The 20575-nt window shown below is 50.0% G+C and overlaps 2 protein-coding genes across 2 annotated transcripts in view; one reads left to right on the top strand and one right to left on the bottom strand.

Moving 5' to 3' along the window:
* NID2 (nidogen 2) overlaps positions 1-7429 on the top strand; it is a 12294-nt gene extending 4865 nt beyond the window's left edge. The window contains exons 8-22 of the mRNA XM_042814066.1: positions 214-438; positions 526-669; positions 1212-1340; positions 1429-1572; positions 1649-1768; positions 1847-2062; positions 3025-3261; positions 3383-3604; positions 3696-3865; positions 4373-4502; positions 4617-4788; positions 5358-5515; positions 5766-5889; positions 6525-6637; positions 6717-7429. Coding sequence (XP_042670000.1) covers positions 214-438; positions 526-669; positions 1212-1340; positions 1429-1572; positions 1649-1768; positions 1847-2062; positions 3025-3261; positions 3383-3604; positions 3696-3865; positions 4373-4502; positions 4617-4788; positions 5358-5515; positions 5766-5889; positions 6525-6637; positions 6717-6727 — 2315 coding nt within the window. The 3' untranslated portion in view covers positions 6728-7429. The remainder of the gene's footprint in view (positions 1-213; positions 439-525; positions 670-1211; positions 1341-1428; positions 1573-1648; positions 1769-1846; positions 2063-3024; positions 3262-3382; positions 3605-3695; positions 3866-4372; positions 4503-4616; positions 4789-5357; positions 5516-5765; positions 5890-6524; positions 6638-6716) is intronic.
* Positions 7430-7641: 212 nt separating this feature from the next.
* On the bottom strand, positions 7642-20204 carry RTRAF (RNA transcription, translation and transport factor). Its single transcript, XM_042814067.1, has 8 exons — positions 20076-20204; positions 17794-17918; positions 16402-16501; positions 15103-15189; positions 14379-14467; positions 11736-11804; positions 8658-8706; positions 7642-7989 (listed from the first exon to the last, which is right to left on the bottom strand). Exons 1-8 carry the CDS (start codon positions 20134-20136, stop codon positions 7835-7837), a joined length of 735 nt encoding a protein of 244 aa, XP_042670001.1. The 5' UTR covers positions 20137-20204; the 3' UTR covers positions 7642-7834.
* Between the last annotated feature and the right edge of the window lie 371 nt (positions 20205-20575).

Here is a 20575-nt window from a genome sequence, read left to right as displayed (position 1 = left end):
CCAACTCAACTGTACCCAATCCAACCCAACCCTACTCAGCCCTACCCAGCCTTACCCAGTCCAACTCAACCCTACGCAACCAATCCAACCCATTCCTCGACTCCATGTTGAACCTGTGATTCTATGATTCAAAACACCCCATCCCCATCACAATTCCCAACATGTGAGACAGCCGCCGGTGCCGAAGCTCATTTTCTAGAGTTCCCTTTGCAGCTGTGACGTCCTCTGCTCATCGCGACTACGTCCTCACCTCGGGTTCCACCAACCAGACCCTGTCCTACCGCCTGCACCAGAACATCACGGTGACAGGCTGCCCACACGCCCGCAGCCGCCTGCCCACCGTCCAGCAGCTGAGCGTGGCACGTGCCTTTGCCCTCTACGATGGCCACGAGCAGGTCCTGCGCTACGCCCTCACCAGTCGCATCAGCTCAACACGTGGTGAGCACGGCAGATACCTGTGTCAGGTGGAGATATAAGTTTATCTCAGCGTTTTTTCCTGTGCTCACGGTGCTTTTTGCCGCTCAGATGATGCTGAGGTGCCACTGGTGAACCCGTGCCATGATGGCACACATGCGTGCGAGGAGACGGCGCGCTGCCAGCCTGGCACAGGGCTGGGCTACACATGCGAGTGTGCAGCCGGGTACCGTGGGGATGGACGGGGCTGCAAAGGTGAGGGGGGCTGTGTGCCTTCAGGGGGCTTGGTGCATCTCCCCCACCCCCCTATTTGGGGTGCTGGTCAGAAGAGCTGCTGGTGAATTACAAGGGAAACTGAGGCAGAGAGGGGCTGGGGAGTCCTAGAGGTAGAGGAGGGCTGGAGGTGACCAAGGAAGTGGGGATGGAGGAAGGGGCAGCCATGGGATGGGCATTTTGGGACAGGATGGCCAAAGCACTGAGAACCCAGCACACCAAAACTGGGGGCTGTGTTGGGTGTTAAGTTCATTCCTATGAGAGTGGTGAGGTGCTGGAACAGCTGCCCAGAGAGGCTGTGGATGCCCTGTCCATCCCTGGAGGTGTTGAAGGCCAGGTTGGATGGGGCCCTGGGCATCCTGGGCTGCTGTGAAATGGGGAGGTTGGTGGCCCTGCATGGCACAGGGGGGTTGGAGCTTCGTGATCCTTGAGGTCCCTTCCAACCCGGGCTGTTCTGTGATTCATTCTGTGATTCCATGGGTGCCCCACCACCACCGGGTGCCCGGTGTCTCTCCTTCCTGCAGATGTGGATGAGTGTGAGGAAGGCCTCAGCCAGTGTGGCCCTTTCTCCATGTGCCTGAACGTTCCGGGCAGCTACCGGTGCGAGTGCCACAGCGGCTACCGGCCGGCTGAAGATGGGCACGGCTGTGTGTGTAAGTGCCAGCCTCACCGTGTGGGGCACCGCGTCACCGACCCCAGCATCCCACGGGGCTCTCCCCATCCATCTTTGTGTCCCCACAGTGCCGACCCCTGCAGCTGGCCCCTGTGAGGTTGGGAGGCACCCCTGCGCTCCAAGGGACCGGGCGCGCTGCCTGCCCCGCGCCGGGGGTCAGCCTGCCTGCGAGTGCCTGCCCGGGTACGCCGGCGACGGCCGCGTCTGCTCCGGTACGGGCAGGATGGCCGGTGTGGCGGGGAGATGCTGGTTGTCCTGCCCCATCTGACCACATCCTGCCTTGCACAGATGTGGATGAGTGCACCCTAAACCTGTGTCACCCTGCTGCCATCTGCTACAACACGCCGGGTTCATTCTCCTGCCAGTGCCAGCCCGGCTACGAAGGCGACGGCTTTCAGTGCGCTCATGGTAAGGCTGCGGCGCGCATCCCCGTGCCTCAGCATGGAGACCCCATCCTCACTGCTGCTGCTTCGGATTTGCCGGCAGCACAAAGCAGCACGCAGCGGTTGACGCCGTGTGAGCACGAGCGGCTGTACCCACGGACACCAGGACACGTGCCACAGTGTGACGAGCAGGGCAGCTACCGGCCCCTGCAGTGCCACAGTGGCAGCGGGCACTGCTGGTGCGTGGATGCCTCGGGGCAGGAGATCGCTGGCACCAGGACGGCAGCGGGCAGCACACCGCCGCGCTGCGGGAACCCAGGTGGGTGCTGCCTTGCTGTGCTCAGCACGTGGGGATAAGGGCTCAGGACCTTCATCTGCATCTCTGTAGCATCTCTGTAGGATCAGCTGAGGAGGTGGGGATCGGATCCTTTGGCATTTCTATCGGATTGATCAAGGGGATAAGGGTCAGGTCCTTCGGTGTTTCTGTGGGATCGACAGAGGGCGTGGGGGTCAGGTCCTTTGTCATTCTTTTGGCACCAATAGAGAGGATGGAGGGCCGTGTCCTTTGGCATCTCATTGGCATCTCCATGGGATTAGCAGAGGGGACGCACATTGCGTCCCCATTTTGTTGGCATCTCTACTGGGCTGATGGAGGGGATGAGGTTCGAGTCCTTCGGCATTTTGTTGGCATCTCTATGGCATCGGTAGAGGAAATGGGGATTGGATCATTCAGCATTTTCTTGGCATCTCTATGGGATTGGTGGAGGGAATGAGCTGGGTCCTTCAGCATTTTGTTGGCGTCTCTGTGGGATTAGCAGAGAGGATGGGAATCAGGTCCTTTGGCGTTTTGCTGGCATCTCTGTGGGATTGGTGTAGATAATGGGGTTCAGGTCCTTCGGCATTTTGTTGGCATCTCTATGGGATCAGTGGAGGAAATGGCCATTGGGAACTTCAGCATTTCCCTGGCATCTCTGTGAGATTGGCATGCACCTAGGTGCTGGGGCAAAGCGTGGCAGGCTGCGTGATTGTGCTGTGTGACAGAGGAGGCTGAGCGGGGCCTAAATCCCCTCTGCCATTATTGCCTTGGCCTCCAGCAGAATGGGACAGGGCAAGAGGAGGGGACCCTTGGCAGGTTCTGCCAAATGGCTGTTTGGGCATCTCAGGAGCTCCAGCTCCTGAGTCATTAGGGCCCCTGGCCCACAGGGTTATAGCAGCACCGGGTGCCCAGCTCCAAGCTGCCCCCTGGCCTCCTGCGTGCCGGAGGTGTTTCTCTGCCCGCAGGTTCCTCCCAGCTGCTGACACCATGTGAGCACGAGCGGCTGTACCCACGGGCAGTGCCACCGGGCCCCTCACCCGTGGGCAATGGGCACATGCCACAGTGTGACGAGCAGGGCAACTACCGGCCCCTGCAGTGCCATGGCAGCACCGGGCACTGCTGGTGCGTGGACAGCGCGGGGCAGGAGATCGCCGGCACCAGGACAGCACCGGGCAGCACGCCGCCGCGCTGCGGGAGCCCAGGTGGGTGCCATAGAGCTGTCCTCCCCAAAGCATCCCAGCCTCGTCACCGGAGCACCCAGCGAGGCTCCAGTGAAGTCCCTGCACGTGGGCAGGCGGGTGACGGTCACCATTCCCGTGCCAGAGCCCTCGGAGCGTCCCCCAACCATGTGTGAGCGCTGGCGGCAGAGCCTGCTGGAGCACTACGGCGGCAGCCCCCGCGGCGACCAGTACGTGCCACAGTGTGATGCACAGGGCCACTTCACCCCACTGCAGTGCCACGGGGACAGCGGGTACTGCTGGTGCGTGGATGAGAGCGGCAGGGAGATCCAAGGCACGCGCTCGGAGCCCGGCAGCCCCCCGCCATGTAAGAGCTTTGGGACCCGGCGCCCTGAGCACCATCCGCCCCGATGCGCTCGGAGCCATCTCTCTCCTCGTCGCCTCTGTGCTGTGCCCAGGTCTCCCCAGCGTTGCACCGCCCAGCGTCCGGCCCTCGCCGCGTCCTGACGTGTCCCCGCCGGCTGCAGGGACCTTCCTGCTGTATGCCCAGGGCCAGCAGATCGGCTACCTGCCACTCAACGGCACGCGACTGCAGAAGGAGGCAGCCAAGACCCTGCTCTCCCTGCATGTAAAGTATCGCTGGGGATGGGGCTTGGGAAGGGGATCTGGGGCTTGGGCTAGTGGCCAAGTAGCAGAACTCTCCAAAAATTTGCCTTTTTCCTTCCTCTGATTCCTCTGGGAATGTGTCCATTCCAGCCTGGCCAGCCTGACGGAGAGAAACTCCCCAGCACGCTGGGAAGCAATACTCAGCTTGCCAAAAGCTCTCCCTTCCCCCTTTGCTGACGGTTATCCTCAGGCTGGCCTCGCTGTTGCAGAAATCTCTCCTTGAGTTCAAGGATTTCAGTCCCAGCTGGACGTGGGTGTGCGCCTGCAGCAGCTGCCTGGGAGCCCTGCTGCAGGGGTCAGTGGGAGGCTCGCAGCCAGAAGGATTTTGCTAGGGAAAAGGGATCTGAGCATCAGTCCCTATTGCTGCACCTCGCATCGTGCCCCAGATGCCGGCTGCTGGGATGAGGGTACCCACCGAGGATCCCAGCTGTGATCCAGGCAGGATTTCACCGTGTCTCTTGCAACCCAGGGCTCCATCGTGGTAGGGATCGATTACGACTGCCGGGAGAAGACAATCTATTGGACTGACGTGGCTGGGCGAACCATCAGCAGGGCAAGCCTGGAGCCAGGCTCTGAGCCAGAGACCATTATCAACTCAGGTGTGTGCCCAGCTCTGCTGGGTCCATCTCCGATGGTCCTCCCTCTGGCTATGGGGATGGCGGTGCACCGGGATCCACTCATCCCCATCGCTGAGCACCTCACCCCTCCTGCAGGGCTCATCAGCCCCGAGGGGCTGGCAGTGGACCACCTGCGCAGAGCCATGTTCTGGACCGACAGCGGCCTGGATAAGATAGAACGAGCGCAGCTGGACGGCTCGGAGCGGAGGGTGCTCTTCGACACCGACCTTGTCAATCCTCGGGCCATCACAGTGGACCCCGTCCGAGGGTGAGAGCCTTTGTCTGGAGGTTCTGCAAGAATCTTTTAGGATGGCATTCGCCCAATCTGCAATAGGAGTTGTATTTGGGGGAGTGCTTGAAGTGGGACTGGTTACTCCTCGCAGTACCAAGACCCCATCCTGGCCCTGGGAGCAGCTTTCCTGCACTGCACGCCCTGCAGGAAGGACTGGGTCTGTTCCCCCTCTCCCTCCTTTCATTTAGTAATTCAGGGTTTGGCTAAACCTGCTGTCTCAGTGTCGGGATTAGTTCTAAAAGCTTTGAAATACAGTGTTTGAAAACACAAGCCGTGCCCCTAGGGTGCTGCTGCGATACGGAATGTGCTACTCCTAAGGCTCACCCTCGTCTAGAAGCTACAGTTTGGGTCGTAAACAAGTTTGACATCATTCTGGTTTTCTTTTAGTGGTTTTTCAGCTCAAATAAAGATCTATTCCAGGCAGCAGAAGGGAAAAACCAGGCCTCCCTTCTGATAAGAACCAGTGCTGTAGTGAAAGCCAGTGTTCTCCTTCCTGTCCTTACTGTTGCGTGTCCTGTTTGCTCACTATATAATTATCTCCCAAGCAACCTTTACTGGACGGACTGGAATCGAGAAGCACCAAAAATTGAAACTTCTACCGTCAGTGGAGCCAATAGGAGGGTGCTGGTGAACAAAGACATCGGGCTGCCCAACGGCCTGACGTTCGACCCCTTCTCCAAGCTGCTGTGTTGGGCAGATGCAGGTAACTGCACTGAGGATGGACCAGATGAGTCCACAAAGTGGGAAGAGCAGCTCAGTCTTTAGCCCGTTGGTTCCTGCACGCCACTCCATCCCCTTCCACTGTCCTGGTCCAAAAGATTTAAGCGTGAGTGGGTCGGGGGGATTTGCAGCTTTTGCATCCTTGGGCTGAGAAGCTGCTGTAAAACCAGTGGATCCAGTGAGCGTGTGTTGATTTGTTTGCATGGCCTGGTAACCCTCTTGCTTTTGACAAGGAACGAAGAAGCTGGAGTGCACGTTCCCTGACGGAGCAGGCAGGCGCGTCGTACACAACAACCTCAACTACCCCTTCAGCATCGTTAGTTACGCCAGTCACTTCTACCACACCGACTGGAGACGGTAAGGGGAGAAAACCCACTCCAGAAGGGGAAAACAAGTGCTGAAAGCCGGGCCTGAAACCTCATCAGAATCCCGGCCTCAGCCCCTCTGCAGCGCCATGCTGGGCAGCAGCCGCTTGTGGAGCTTCCTTAGTGCACAGGAGAGTTGTTCAGAAACAACTCCATCTTCCTGGGAGGGATGGAAATGGTGCGGTTGTTTTTTCTAACTGGGACTTGGCTCAGGGTTTTGAATTCAGATTAAGTGAAAGAAAAGATGCTGTCCTCAGTTGTTCCCTCTCTCCCCCCCCCCTCACCAAAAGCATCGGGGGTCATCAGGACCTCGCCTCTATTCCCCTGCCAGCTGGAAGCTCTCAAGCTTCAGTCACATCTTAGCAGATTATAACAAACACTTAAGTGCTGGCTGCACTTGGACGAGGCTCTCAGGGAGATAATCTCTCCTTGGAAGGCTGGCTCTGTGATTCTGCATCACCAACGTGCTGAGTGAGCTGCACATGGAAGTCGTGGGGCACGTTGCTTTTGCTTTGTTGTGCAGGTGTTCAGTCCTCTCTTTGTAGCTGCCTCTGTCCTTCACCCCACGTAGATGGGGTAAAAGAAAAAAAGCCACACACAGTTACAGGGTTTTTCCTCTATCCACAGTGATGGTGTGATTGCTGTCAATAAGGAAACCGGCTCCTTCACTGACGAGTATCTTCCAGAGCACCGATCACATCTCTATGGAATCACAGCAGTTTATCCCTACTGCCCTGGAGGTAAAACACAAAAAAACCCCACCCCCTTTCTCTTGCATTAGATGGCAGACAAGCTGAAGAGATCAATTTCTCTCTGCAGCAAGGAAATAGCAATGACAACTTCACACCTAAAAGGACCTCAGACCCAGAAAACTGTCACTGCATACGAGGAAGGGGGAAGCCCTTCGCTAAGGCCAACGAAGCAACCTTCCGTCCTGCCAAAGATGATGTGGTTTTGAACTTATACCTCAGGTCTTTACTACTGTATTTTTTTTTTAAAGTGAGAAATATTAATATTGGAAGAAATGGTCCTGTGAATCTTAAGGCCATTACTCTAACTCTTGCTTATGCAAGCAAATTTCAAGTGTAGTTTTCTTACTCAAACGCTTTGTTTTATTGGAAGAAGAACGGATTTTTAATGGTGTGACAATCTGACCATCAGGTTCTTTTATCCCAAAACAAGCACAAATGGGAAAGTTTGGGATGCAGTATCATCAGATCTAAGTAACCCACAGCCCTGAAGCCAACCGTGTACGTTCAGAAGTGTGCAGAACAGTTTTGTGATACAGCAAAGGTGCTGAAGTTCTTCCAGAAGACAGTTCTGTATTTTCAACACTGCCTCAATGCATGTCTTTTAGTATTTATATTAGAAGAATATGCTAGAAGAATTGATCTGTTCATGCTTGTTGGTCCCCCAAGTGCCTTCATAGACCTACTCACCGTAGACCAATACGTGTTCAGAAATACACTTTAAGTTGTTATGCTTCACTTTTTCTAGGTTATTTCATTAACTGAATAAAATGGTTACGTTTCCTTTTGGATTTAGTTTTTAAATGTTTCAGTCAGAGGGCAGACAGCAGAGAAGGAGCAAGCAAGGCAGGAGCAAGCTGGCTGTAGGGCAGGACCTCAGCAAAAGAGCCTTTATGAAACACTCCCTTTCTCCACTCAAAGCCAAACAATGGGGAAAAGAACGAAAAAACAAGCACAAAGAACCATCTTTGCCAACACACAGCTAATGACAACCATTTGTTTCTACTTCCCCGACTTCATTTATTGAAAGAAAGATGATCATTTGCTAGAACAGTCAGAATTCGACTTCCTGTTTTCTTTCAGATCAGTGAGATAACATCCATTGCAAACTGCATGCCAGAGTTGTACAGGGCTGTACGTAGTGCCTAGCCATACTAAGTACACGAGAGACTGCAGGCTCCAATCCCTTCATCTCCCTACTTTTCCCAGTCTGTGGTCAGTCTTGGGATCAGCAATAATGGCCTGAACTGCTACGATGGCTTCGTTGATCTTTGTTTGCAGCTCTCGGAGCTCCTCTATGTGCAGCAACCGCAGAATCTGGGCAGCTTCATTGATAACAGCATCTGGGTGAGATGCAGAAAGTCGTGTCAAGCATTTGTATCTGATTCATGCTTGTGGTTTTTCGTGCTTAAAGCAGAGGCAGAACTTGCCCTGCACAGGGTGCTCTGCAAAACCTCGCTCAGCTCTGTGCGGCCCTCGCAGCAATCCCCAGCTAAGTCAGGTCAGTACAAAGTTCCAAGCAGTAATTCAGTTGGACATGGGGCAAAAGTGAAGGCAGACCAGGGAAGCCCAGGACACCTGACTGCTGCCTGCTTAACAATCAATTGGGTCACACCAGCAGATGCCTCCAGTTGGATTGAGGTAAAGCAGGGAGCTGGAATGCACGGGAGAAGCACACGGGTCCTCTGCTGGTAGGAGTAAGCTTGTACAAGACAGCAGCAACAAGACACATTCCTTCCGTGTGCAAGAGGGTCTGCTATTGAAAACTGTTTAGAGTAATATTTCAATAATGATATATTCCACAGCCAAGATTTGTGCTTTTCTGTTTCAACACAAAAAGCTCAAGAGTGCTCATAAATAAGCTGGGAAGGAGCAATTCTTTCCACTGCAGGCTCCAGAGGAATGGGGGTGGGTTTTTTTTTCCCCTCTGTGCACATTATCTATTTGACAATTACACACTTGACAACGACAAACATTGCTGTTTAGAAGTAAAATTAAGGGACCTGCTTACCTCCTGTGTCAAAACCAAGAATGTGTTTCTCTAAGGCAACGGGCAAACCCTTTAAAGAGAAAAAACATTGCAGGTACAATTAGAAATGTCACACTGTACATTTGGCAAATAAAATACCACCCCAGATAATCCTGGAGAGGACACCTGAGCTTTGCTTCTACAGATACACGTGACAAAAAAAATCATTGTGCTTGATTACACCTGCCTTTTTGTTCTGAAACTTCAAACCCAGGGCACCAATAACAATAATTAGTCTTCATCCTGAATAATATTCCCCCTACTTGTTGAGTGAGTCCCACTGAACACACACTGCCCATATTCAATCCTTAAAAGGCTAACAACTGCACTGCAGAGCACTCAATGCAGCCACATCCCTAAGTCAGACAAACAATAAGCATGCACAAACTGGGCTTTCTTAGTAACTATTGCCTTTAAACAGCTGCCAGATGTCAAAGCCCTGGCTGAATCGAAAGCAAGCTGTAAAAGTCCCCTGATTGAGTTTCTCAAGCACTGTACTTGCAGCCTCCATCAACATCCTCAGAAACATTTGCTCAAGTGTTGAGCTTAGGAATAAACCTAAACATTAAATTCTGAACGCTTGCTCTAAGAAACAGTGCAAGCACAAGTTTTATTAGTGCTCATTTCTAAGTACTGCTTTATTTCTTTACCTTCTCCAGCCACGGAGAAGTCACAATGAACAATCACTCCCCACCTTTCAATGTGCACATGCATTTATTTAAACAGTGACAATCTTAAGCTTTTGCTTTTACTATGCAGCTTCTCTCAGCATCTGACTTGCACAATAAAATCACCACACGCCTGCCAACTGCAGGCACCTCCAACGCTGGGTGACCACAGCAGCACTTCCAAAGCAGCTGGTGTTTTCTGACATCCTGGAAGCACAGCACTGCTGCTTTCCATGTCCTCCTCCCACACCCTTGCTGTGAGCTCCCTTTTGCTGCTCCCTCTGCTGGAGCCCATTCTTGGCAGAGCAGTGGTCTTACAGCAGGCACTGGGCTGCTGCTGGATTCCAACAGGAACACGTTCACCTGCACTTGAAGCAGGCAGAGGTATAGCTGCCCCAGAGTGATCTGAAGGGCTGCTCCAAAGCTATTTCATCCACTTAATCCTCCTCAGCTGTTTGTGAGGGTGGATGGTGATGGGACAAGGGGAATGGTTTTAAAGTGAGACAGGGGAGGTTTGGGTTGGATATGAGGAGGGAGTTTTTCCCCCAGAGGGTGGTGAGGCACTGGCACAGGTTGCCCAAGGAGGCTGTGGATGCCCCATCCCTGCAGGCATTCAAGGCCAGGCTGGATGTGGCTCTGGGCAGCCTGGGCTGCTGGTTGGTGACCTGCACACAGCAGGGGTTGGAGCTGGATCAGCACTGTGCTCCTGTGCAACCCAGGCCATGCTGTGACTCTACCTAGGACACACTCACCCAGTAAGAGAAGCCTGAAACAGGCTAAGTGCATATCAACACAAATATGAACCCTATCCAGACAGTGAATACATTAAATTGCAAGCCATTCACAACATAATTCAAAAAACAACCAAACCTTTCTTCTTTATCTTTAAAACTTTAGCTTGACAGCTCAGGATAAATCTCACTTTATTTTGCAAATTTAAACCCTGAGCACAGAAGAGTCTCCTCAGCACAACCCTCCCGTGCATCCTTCATGGAAGCTACTCCTACACCTATTTTATCTTTCAGCACCATATCTTGATATTGCCAAGAGCACAGCTCGTGACATTTTGTATAAAATTGTCAGCCACGCAGAAGCCAAACAGTTATAAACTATTTCTAGGGACAAGACTTAATTACACAAAGTGTCACTAGCTAGTATTCTGGCTATTAACGAGCCAGCCAAGGTCAGAAAGAGATTTATACTCCCCAAGCTCCTACCCTGTGACCCAGTCAGCCCCTCTCTTCCAGTCATTTTCCTCCTTTATCCAGCACGTCATGATACTGATGACTGCTATGGGCACAAAGCTGTTCCCCTGCCTCTGGCCCCCTGCCTCTCCTACACCTCCACCCCATTTGGAAATTAATATTTGTAGTAAGAATACACTCTTGGTGACATCATGACATTCAGTGACATTTCAACCTAAGACCTGACCACACTCGAAGAGCCCACTAATTATGAACCCTGTCCTCAAATAAAGTCCCTGCTGCTCAAACAGACACTTCTGCCAAACTGCATTTTGATCCCTACAAGGCAGCTTTGCAGCTACGTCAACAATAACAAAAAGCAGCCTTTTACTAAAAGCTATAGAAACTAAAATGAATAAAGCAGTCCCAGCTGCCCGCGTGTTTTCCTACTCTTGTATGTCTTTGGATATATAAAAGCCCAAAGCTCTGATTTCATGTTCCAAGGCTTCTGGCAATTACTGCACTGCATCTCTGTGCACCTGCGACTGCCACTTAGTAAACACCACAAGCAGTGTTATGATAATAAAGCACGGACTGCTCTGAGCAGCTGCCAGAAGGGAAGAAGGGCCTTGCCCTCACTGACCAGATCCAGTTGCCTTAGCAGGGCCATTCCTCAGCACACACCTGCAGGGCACCAGGCTCCCCTCCCTGGCTGGGCCCAATGCCATCAGCTGCTGTGCCAAATGCTGGACGATCTGATGTTTAATTGCTGAAGTTTCCTTCACCATTTCTCACTTGGGGGGGGAGAAGGGAGAGAAGCCAGGTGGCCAACATCCTATTCTTCAAACTTACGCAAAGACTTCAGCAGCAAAACACTCCATAAGAGGCAAACCCCACCTGCTTATGCTCATGCAGTTGACCTAACGAAAAGTCAGGGCACACATTTCTGTGGATACTGTGGCCCCTTTGCACTGAATAGCAGCAGTCACCCCTCAGCACACTCCAAGATGGGAAAGCAGCTATTTACATGTGCTATCATACAAATATTTGCACACGACAATTTTTCCTTACTGCTCTCTGGGTCTTTCAGAATCACAATTGCTAAGTGAATTTCCACCATCCTCTTAAACAGAAATGCTTAAACAGAACCCATTTTGACCAATGAACACCAGGAAGGATTGATAAAACCGTGCAGAGTGCATACAAACCTCTTTGGACTGATTGGCCTTCGCTATGGCATCCTGCGTCAAGCGTTCCTGAACCAAAATGCGAATTGCCTGGGGAGAAACATTTAAGGACCAGAGTAATTAATTCACGTCTCAATGCACTTCAGACACCACTGGATCAGAAGCTTCAAAGCACCAGGAACAGCCAAGAAAGTTTGCTGCTCCTAGAATAAGTTGATACCGCTCCCAAAGCGACAGCTTCAGTTTTGTTTTCCCTGAGCTTTGAGCTCCCTGCATTGTGCTGTTCTGCCTCTAACTGCAGCAATTCCTGCTACTGGGATCTTTTAGGAGGTGTTGAACCCCCTTTCATGGGCAGAGAAACCTGAACAAGGCTACCTAAGCAGGTGTTAAAAGGAAATATTTATTTCTAGACGCAGGAACAAAAAGAGCCTCCACGATCCTGCTGCTCATCTGCTCTCACTGCTCCAAAACTCAGCACAAAACCACACTGAGCTGTCACTTACTGATACCTACAGCTGAAAATGCCTCTAAAAATAACTGAAGGAATACCAGGCAAGCAGTGTTCCACCAAAAAGCACTTTGTCTGTCAAACACATTCCTCAGACTCGGCCTGATGAATAGCTGAGTGCGACAGAAGCAGTTGTGCTGCTTCACGTTTCTCTCCACCATTTCTCCTGGTTTTGTTCACTATTAAAGCTGAGAAGTGAGACTGCAAAGTTACCAGTGGGAATTTCTACAAGTCTTTCTAACAGAGGTGACTGCCCTGGACGTGGGAAGTGATTTGATGAGGATCTTAGCTTGAAATTCCAGCAGTGACATCAGAACTCATAAGAGAATTCTGAGCATCTTTTGCATTAGGAAGTGTATCCAACTGTGTTAAATAAGTGTTTCCTGATTAATTCTTCCAATTTAAATTAATAAAAGGGGGATTCCAAATCCCTCTCTGCTCACTCTGACCAAGGTCTGGCTAGACATCTCTGGCAGGCTTGCAGCTTCTCACTTTTCCCAAGCAGCCAGAGTGCCCAAGCCTGAATATGGATCATGATTTCTATGTATGGGCATCGCTGCAAGCCTCCTTCACATGGAATAGAACCAAAAAATCTCACTGACATGTTCTGCTATCATCAAGCCTCGAAAAGCAGCATTACTGTTGTTCACATAACGTGAATCACCACTGCAAGAATCTGTTCTTGCAAGTGAGAGAAGGAAAATGCAGACTGGTTGCTTTGTCCAACTGCTTACAACCAAAAAAAAAAAAAAAAAAAAAAAAAAAGTGAGAGACTAGAAATGCAGAAATAAAGACAAAATGTAAACACGTTCAGGCAGAAAACATCCTGCTTTCTGAGTTGTTAGTGCCAATTAGGTGGATCCTGATAAAGTTTGCCAGCCTTGAGACTGTCCTGTAACAGCTGCTGCAGGAATTCTGCTGGAGGGCTGAGATAATGCAGATCCCCAACACGCCACTCACTGCCTCTCCTCTCTCTTCTCACTTCATGCCTTTGTGGAGTATTCCTGTTTTGTTTCCTTTCCCCCTTCAGAGGTTTGATATCTGAGACCCTCACCCTCCCTAAGGATTTGTAAAGGACCCAAGGGTTATTTAGAGAAAGCAAAGGAGGACAACAGACCAGAGAGAAGGGAGGAGGAGCTGATGGGAAAACTACAGGGCATCATTTCCTAACGAAATGCTTGGCAAATGTGCTGTGCCTGACAAACCTGGTAGTCTTCTACTACAGGGTACAGCACTGGTAGATAAGGGAAGACCAGGCACCATCTATCTGGATCTGTGCAAAACATTTGATGCTGTCCTGCAAGACATCATCCCTACACTGCTCTGCTGGGAGGCATCCCTGCCCATAGTAGGGCTTGGAACCAGCTTTCAGGTTTTCAGGTGCCATCCAACACAAACCATAATGGGATCCTGCAATATCTACGTATAACTCAGCATAAAACCACAGCTCCTAAATAAATGGATGTTGTCTGGTTTGTCACCAAAATAAATTTGATGCACTGACAGACAACTCACTTAATTCCCATATTATGACATGACCACTTAAGAACTCAAGGCTGCAACTATCTCCCTAAACAGGGTACCTGGAGAGTCTAATCTCAACAGATAACCAGAGTTCCACCACTAAATCACAAGCTTTCCCAAATCCATACCGAGATGCTTTAGCAAATTAATTAGCTTTATTTGCAGCACTTAGAAACTATGATTAGCTGACACAACCAAAGTGACTTCTGTGCTGTTTTAAAACATCCTCTGCATCACTTAGGCTCTATGCTTTCAAGCTTTTCATTGCTAAAATTGGACTACAATGCTGTCCTTCCAGCTCATTCCTCCCTATGCCTGAAGTGCACTGAAACCTCACAGAGCAGTGACATCAACTGGCCTGGAGCATTTCTAATCCTCAAAGACAACTCTCAGCCAGCACTGGAACTCCAGGAACGTGGCTACAATCAAACTGTTTAACAAGGTAATTACCCTGCATTAATTTCCACAACTCACACTGCTCTTATCTGCTTGAAAAGACACACAACAGGATGAATTTTACTTTCTTTGTTCCTCAGTGAGTCCTGGGTCTCAGTAACTGCCTACCACAGGCTATCACACACACTGCAGGGGATGAAAAGGAAGAAAGAAGGTCTGAAACCTGTGAAGCTCACCTTCAGCATTACCAAATAATCATCATGTCGCTGGATTTGAAGCAGATTAGCTAAAGCCATCACTCCAGCCTTGAAATCAGGATTATTCACTGGAAAAAAAAAATGAAATAAAATGATCACAACAAAAAAATGCTGGTTTAACCGGTTGCAGAAGACAAAATTAGCTTTCTGGTTCCATGGAATCAGGCTGCCCTCAAGCATGGGTGAGGTGTGGATGCACAGCAACCACTTTGTTACTGCAGCACAAGGAAGGGCTCAGCCTGGTGCAAGCTTTAAGCTGGTATATAGCTAGGATATGAAGGACACAAAGCAATGAAAAGATGCCACTAAGCTCATCAGTCAGCTTGTAGGAAGCCATCCAAGCTCAAACAGCATCGTTTTCAATGCAAAACACATCAAATGCATCTCCTACTCCACAGGAAACCAGTGTTGAGTCTTAACAATTAAAGGCAAGAGTGAAGACATTATCTTTTAGAAATCTTTCCATCACTGTAGAGCAGAACTGGTGAAGGCAGGGCCAACTCTTAGCTGTCCTTCTGTAGGAGTAATGGAAGAAGATCTGAAGGATTTAGGGCTATTTCCTTGCAGTTTTCCCACCAGTTCTACTTAGCCAGCATGAAAGTCACAATGATTATGGAAGAAGTGGCTGTGGAAGACCAAGCCAACAAGTGACAGACTTGTGAATGATGCAGCCTTTCTGCATCCAACATCACTGTACACTTACCATCCAAGTTAATCAGTGGCTCTGCATTTTTGGCTGTACTGTCAGTATGTTTAGCACCATCAGGGGTAGAGTCCTTATACTTGTCAGCTGGTAAATTAAGAAGAAAATACGATCACCATTAGGGCTGAGTAAGAAACCAACTAGCTAGAAGTTTATAGCCCAACTAGTTTGTGGTGACCACCCCTGGGAGATGTGGTACATACCCAACAGCACCCTCAGCTCACATGCTGCCATTCTGGAGCTCCTCAGTGCCCCAGAGGCAGTTGTCCTAACAGCCCCCATCTGCCCAAAGCTTCTCATTGCACCCACAGCAGCATCAGAGCACGGCTCATGCTCACATAAGTCATCATGAACTCCATTAAGGCATCCTGCAACCTCCCAGAAGGAAGCTGAACAAGCTGCAACTTACAGTTCTTTTACTTTAGAAATCCAGCAAATCAGCCAAGATTGGCCCTTTGCCTTAAGGAGCAGCATATGGAGGGTCAGGATTTGAGATGGCCCTGATCAGTGAACAAAACATTAACAGAGGCTTTGTTTTTTATAGCCTGAAGCACTCAACCATGAGCCATAATGGTGCTCTTCAAGTATTTTGAGGTGATCTCTGCTGGCTCTTCCATGTACATAGAACACTGAGACAAGGGAGAAAGCTCACTTCCTCCAGTACTACAGACTAAAAACCAGCTCTGTAGATTGCCAGCATTCATATCCCCATCCTCATCTTGGACAGAGCCCTGCCCTGCAGCAATTAAAGGTAATGGAAAACAGTCCTTTGGCTATTATGTTTGCCACCAGTAATCAGATTTGTATCTGCACTCCTGCTGCAAAGGAAATTGCTACTGCCTGTTGAGGTCAAATTCAACTTTTTCATCCATTTGTCCCAGTTCCCAAGGGTTCAGGATCAGCTCCCAGTGAAACGTGGTTTTCAGAAGAACTTATTTCAACATATGTAGCATTAAAGAAAAAGCACTTCATAGACTTTGAGGTAAGTTCTCAAAGGCAAAAGCAGATGGAGAAAGGTATCAATATATACAGAGGGTTCTGCTATATCCAGAAATAAAGAGCAAATGTGAGTATGTCACTGCACTGTCCCACAGGAACTGAGCTGAGAAAAACAGCCCACATCTCAACATGGTGCTGTATCAAGCAGACCAAATAGCTTTACTTTTTTTTAAAGGAAAACAATGTATACCTCTGACACTGTCATAATTTCATTCTTTCTTAAGAATGTATCTTTCTTAACTTTAAACAGTCAAACAGGTTTCCCTTCCACTTTTAAGTATTAGATAAACTCAGTCATACCATTATCTCCATACTCCAGCCTAACTGCTAACCCAAGCAGCCAGTCCACAGTCTCCTGTCGTTCCTGCATTTTGAAAGGACAGTTTACATCCTTCATATACTGTGGAAGAGAAAGAGGAGAAAAAAAATAGACATTACTTATAGGCTGGAAGGAAACACTTGTATAAGTTAGCTACAAGCACAGAACTGATTTGCAGTCGCTTTCCCACAGCCAGCACAGTTGGGAAGATCATTACTAAGAAGCATCAGTACAAAGCATCCCTGCTGCAGCATCTGATCCATCTGAGGAATGCAAGGGGCACTTAGTCTTTAACACTAAACATTTAATAATGCTTTGAATGAGGAACATTCCCTGTCAGATTGACAACCAGAGAATCCAAACACTCCTTCCTCTGCTGTCTGCTCTCTTTATACAGCGAGAGGAGGCAAGGGAGAAGAACAGAGAACAAAGTACAGCAAAAACTTCCTATCTCAAGCAGGAAAGATGCTACCTAAAGCCTTCACAATATTGCTATCAAGGTTCAGCAGCACCACCTGCACAAAAACCAGAGCACTCTGCAGGGCAGCAGGAGCAATTCTATTTCCAAGGGGCTGCATACAACAGCACGATGCCACAAGCACTGCTGACACCACAGCAGTACCAGCAGCCAGCAATTCCAACATCATTCCTCTTTAAAGCTCGGAATGCTTCCCTCCTGCCATCAGTTTTGGAACTTTAGGCTTTAGGCTTCCACTTACAAAGTGTGTGCACTACCAGTCCAAACCTTGTGGGCAGGGAAGAAGACAAATGGTTCCTGGGAACATGAGTGAGACAAATGGGCACTGAGCATAAGGAGCAGTTTTCAGCTCCTCAGTGCTGTTGTGAGAGAAAGGCAATGGAATCCAGCACAGAACCAGCAGCCCAAAGTGAGTCCAAATGCTTACAAGCACACAGGAGATCACAACCAGAGCTATGGCTGCTTGCCACACTTCATGTTAGCAGTGGAAAATCATTTACTGACAGGACAGTAGGTTCCGAGAGGAGCTTCAGTAGCTTCATTTCACGTGCTTGTAAAGCCCATATTAGGCTAATCCATTTTTATTTCGCCACATAAAAACCATAGCACAGAAAAAGAAGCTGTTTATTTGTAGCCAATTTTCTACGTCAAAAGCTAAATCAATTTAGGCAAGAAAGATTAGGATAGATGCTACTGCAAAAACAGGCTTGAGTGAAATTTACAAACAAAACGTTTCACCATCTTCAACTGCAGCGTGGCCTCAATTATATATTTCAGTTCCTAGAAGCAGAAAACATTCAGAGACAGGACAAGGGGCCACTCATTTACACTCAACAGCTACAGAAAGCCTGGGCTGTCATTCAGGTGAGACACATTTGTGTTCGGATTAAAATACCTTCTCAAACGATTTGGGCCAGTCATCACTGTGTATGTTTCTTAAATTCCCTCGGTCTTCAATCTTGTAGTGTCTGATTTTCTGGTCCTCCAGCCAGACAATAAAATTTCTGAATTCTGTTTCATCTGCAGGGAGAAGTAAACACAGCAAGAATTAACCAAGACCTTAAGGACAAAACCAAGCCCTCAAGTTTGGAGCCAATTCCTACAAATTCTGTGTCCCTGAGCATTTCCATTTCTTACCACAAAAAGAGAGATAGACACCACTACCTAAAAATCACACAGCCCAGTGTAACTTCTGACCAAAACTCAACACACTGAGCTTTCTTCATTTCTCAAGTGACTTGGAATTGGCCACAGTCGATGGACAACACTAAAAGGCATCAGTTAAGAGACTGTTTTCATTAGGAATACAATTATAAATGTTACTAAGCAAAGAAGGGAAAGCAAAACAATGACACTGAGGGCTTCAGTGCCCAACTCTGTTGCGTGGACAAACACATCACATGCTGCAACAAACCCCAGTCTGTCCCTAAGAACAATGCACCCTCATCCCGTGACTCTGTAGGGGCATTTTCTTCCTTCTTCTCTGTTGAGTCAACTTCTCTTGGTTGTTGAGCCAACATTTCATCATTTGGAGTTGGAACTCCACAACACAAAGGCTGTGGTCCAAAGGTAATGGACAAAGCAATTAATCTGCATCTGTGATTTGCAGCACTTGGGCACCAGCATTTTGATTATCATCCGGGAAATTTTGGCACTGGATGAGTTTCAGAGACCTGGATTAATAAGGTAAATATCCTCCTGTAGCTCAGGCTGGGGTAAGCAAAATGCTTTCCTATCAGGGACAAACCTGCTATGCTATTTCTGCCTGCCAGGAGGGTCTCCTCGAAGCAACATGAACGCCCTACTTCCAGTGAGCATGCTGTAAGAAACAGCCACAGCCACAACACACATGGAGGAAAACTTTCAGTAACAACTTCAACAACTTCTACACCAACAAAGCAAGCCTTTGAGGAGAACGAAATGTTAGCAGTAAGAGCTCAAAAAGCACAACACACGAAGTTGACAGTAGACACCATTTTTTTTCAAAGAGAAACGAGCCAACCAGAAGCACAGAGGGCAAGACAATCCCTTACAAAGACCACAGAATGGTTTGAGTTGGAAGGGACCCTTAAAAGCCATCTGATCCCACTCCCTGCAACAAACAGGGACATCCACAGCCCCACCAGGTGCTCAGAGCTACATCCAGCCCAACCTCGGGTGTCTGCATGGATGGGGCACCACCACCTATTGTGGCAACCTGTGTTAGGACCTCACTACTCTTACTGTAGAAGAACTTCTTTATGTCCAGTTTAGATCCCCCCTCTTTTAGTTTGAAACGCTTTCCCCTTGTCCTGTCACTGCAGAGCCTGCTAAAGCATCCGTACCCCTCTTTCTTACAGCCCCTTTAGATACCGACAGGCCACTCTCAGGTCTCCCTGGAGCCTTCTCTTCTCCATGGTGCACAGCCTGTGCTCACAGGCAGGTGTTCCACCTCTGGGATTACTTTTGCAGCCCTCCTATGGACACGCTCCAACAGGCCCACATCTCTCCTGCATTGAGGACTCCCCATCTGGATGCAGCACTCCAAGTGAGGTCTCACAGCACAGAGCAGAAGGGCAGGATCACCTCCCTCACCCTGCTGCCCACACTATGTTGGATGCAGCCCAGGATACAGCTGGCCTTCCATGCTGTGAAGGCATGCATGGTGCTGGCTCACACCCAGCTAGGAATCTCCAGGTCGTTTTTGGCAGAGCTGTGCTCCATCCTTACGGCCCCCACCTTTATTGACAGCAGGAGGTACAACGGCCCAAGTACAACACCTTTCCACTTGGGTTTATCAGGCTTCATGATATTATGATATTATTCAGGCCCCACTCCATGCGGCCTGAAACTTATGACTGCCTCACTGCGACATTTCAAACCACCAAAGCGCTGCAAGACGGAACATCGCAGCACCGACACAGATTAGATCTGCCACCTAACCGCTCCAGGGGAACCCCTGACCTATTAACATACGGAACAAGCAACCCTGCTCCCACCCACGACTCCCGCACACAAAGAGAAGGAGCAAAGCACAGCGCAGCGCTTCCCCGGGCTCCCTGCGGGCCGCGCTCTGCTCCCAGCCCCAAGCAGGCCTCACACAGAACCCAGGCTTCCTGCCTTAAACCTAGGCCTCTCTCCACATCCTGCGCTCTCCCCGCCGTGGGGAAGCCCGAAACCCGTCCCCGCGGCCCTCACCCCTGCAGTTGAAGCCGCCCGGGTTGTGGTAATCGAGCGCCGAGAGCTTGCGGCGGAACATGGCGCTACCAACTCCGCCGGGCCCCGCCGCTCGCCGCGCTCAGGCAGAACCGCCGGGCCGCACAGGAAGTACCGCCTCTATAACGGTTATCTCGCCTCCTATTGGTTTCCGAGCGCTGAGAGAAAAGCGATGCGACCAATTGGAGAGCGAAGAAAGCAGCCGGAACGGAAGTTGACGTCCATCCAGCTTTAACGACACGGCGGCGGGTGGGCAGTCCCGGGGCGGGGATCCGGGCACGGCGGTGTGGTGTGGGCGGGCCGCAGGGACGGGTGGGAGGGACCTCGCAGCCCCCAGCACCACCTCTGCCGTGGGCTGGGTGCCCCCGCAGCTCAGCTGCCCGGGGGCCGCGCGTGGCCTCGGGCACCTCCAGGGATGGAGCACCACAGGCTGAGCGACCTGTGCGCATGCGTTCCTACTGCCCTGTGTGAGCTGAAGACCA

The sequence above is a fragment of the Centrocercus urophasianus genome, unplaced genomic scaffold (genome assembly GCF_019232065.1).
Source record: "Centrocercus urophasianus isolate 14NV4802_14NV808 unplaced genomic scaffold, USGS_Curo_1.0 seq_14, whole genome shotgun sequence".
Classification (NCBI taxonomy): Eukaryota; Metazoa; Chordata; class Aves; order Galliformes; family Phasianidae; genus Centrocercus; species Centrocercus urophasianus.
Note: the sequence above shows the minus strand (reverse complement) of the source record. Positions and strands in the feature narration are given on the sequence as shown.

Excerpts from the sequence above, each read along its gene's own strand:
- RTRAF (XM_042814067.1), bottom strand. The coding sequence starts at position 20,136 with ATGTTCCGCCGCAAGCTCTCGGCGCTCGATTACCACAACCCGGGCGGC. Across the intron at positions 8,707-11,735 it reads AGGCCAATCAGTCCAAAGAG|GGTTTGCCCGTTGCCTTAGA; the intron begins GTTTGTATGCAC and ends TTCTCTTTAAAG. Across the intron at positions 7,990-8,657 it reads TCTTGGTTTTGACACAGGAG|ATGCTGTTATCAATGAAGCT; the intron begins GTAAGCAGGTCC and ends CATCTCACCCAG.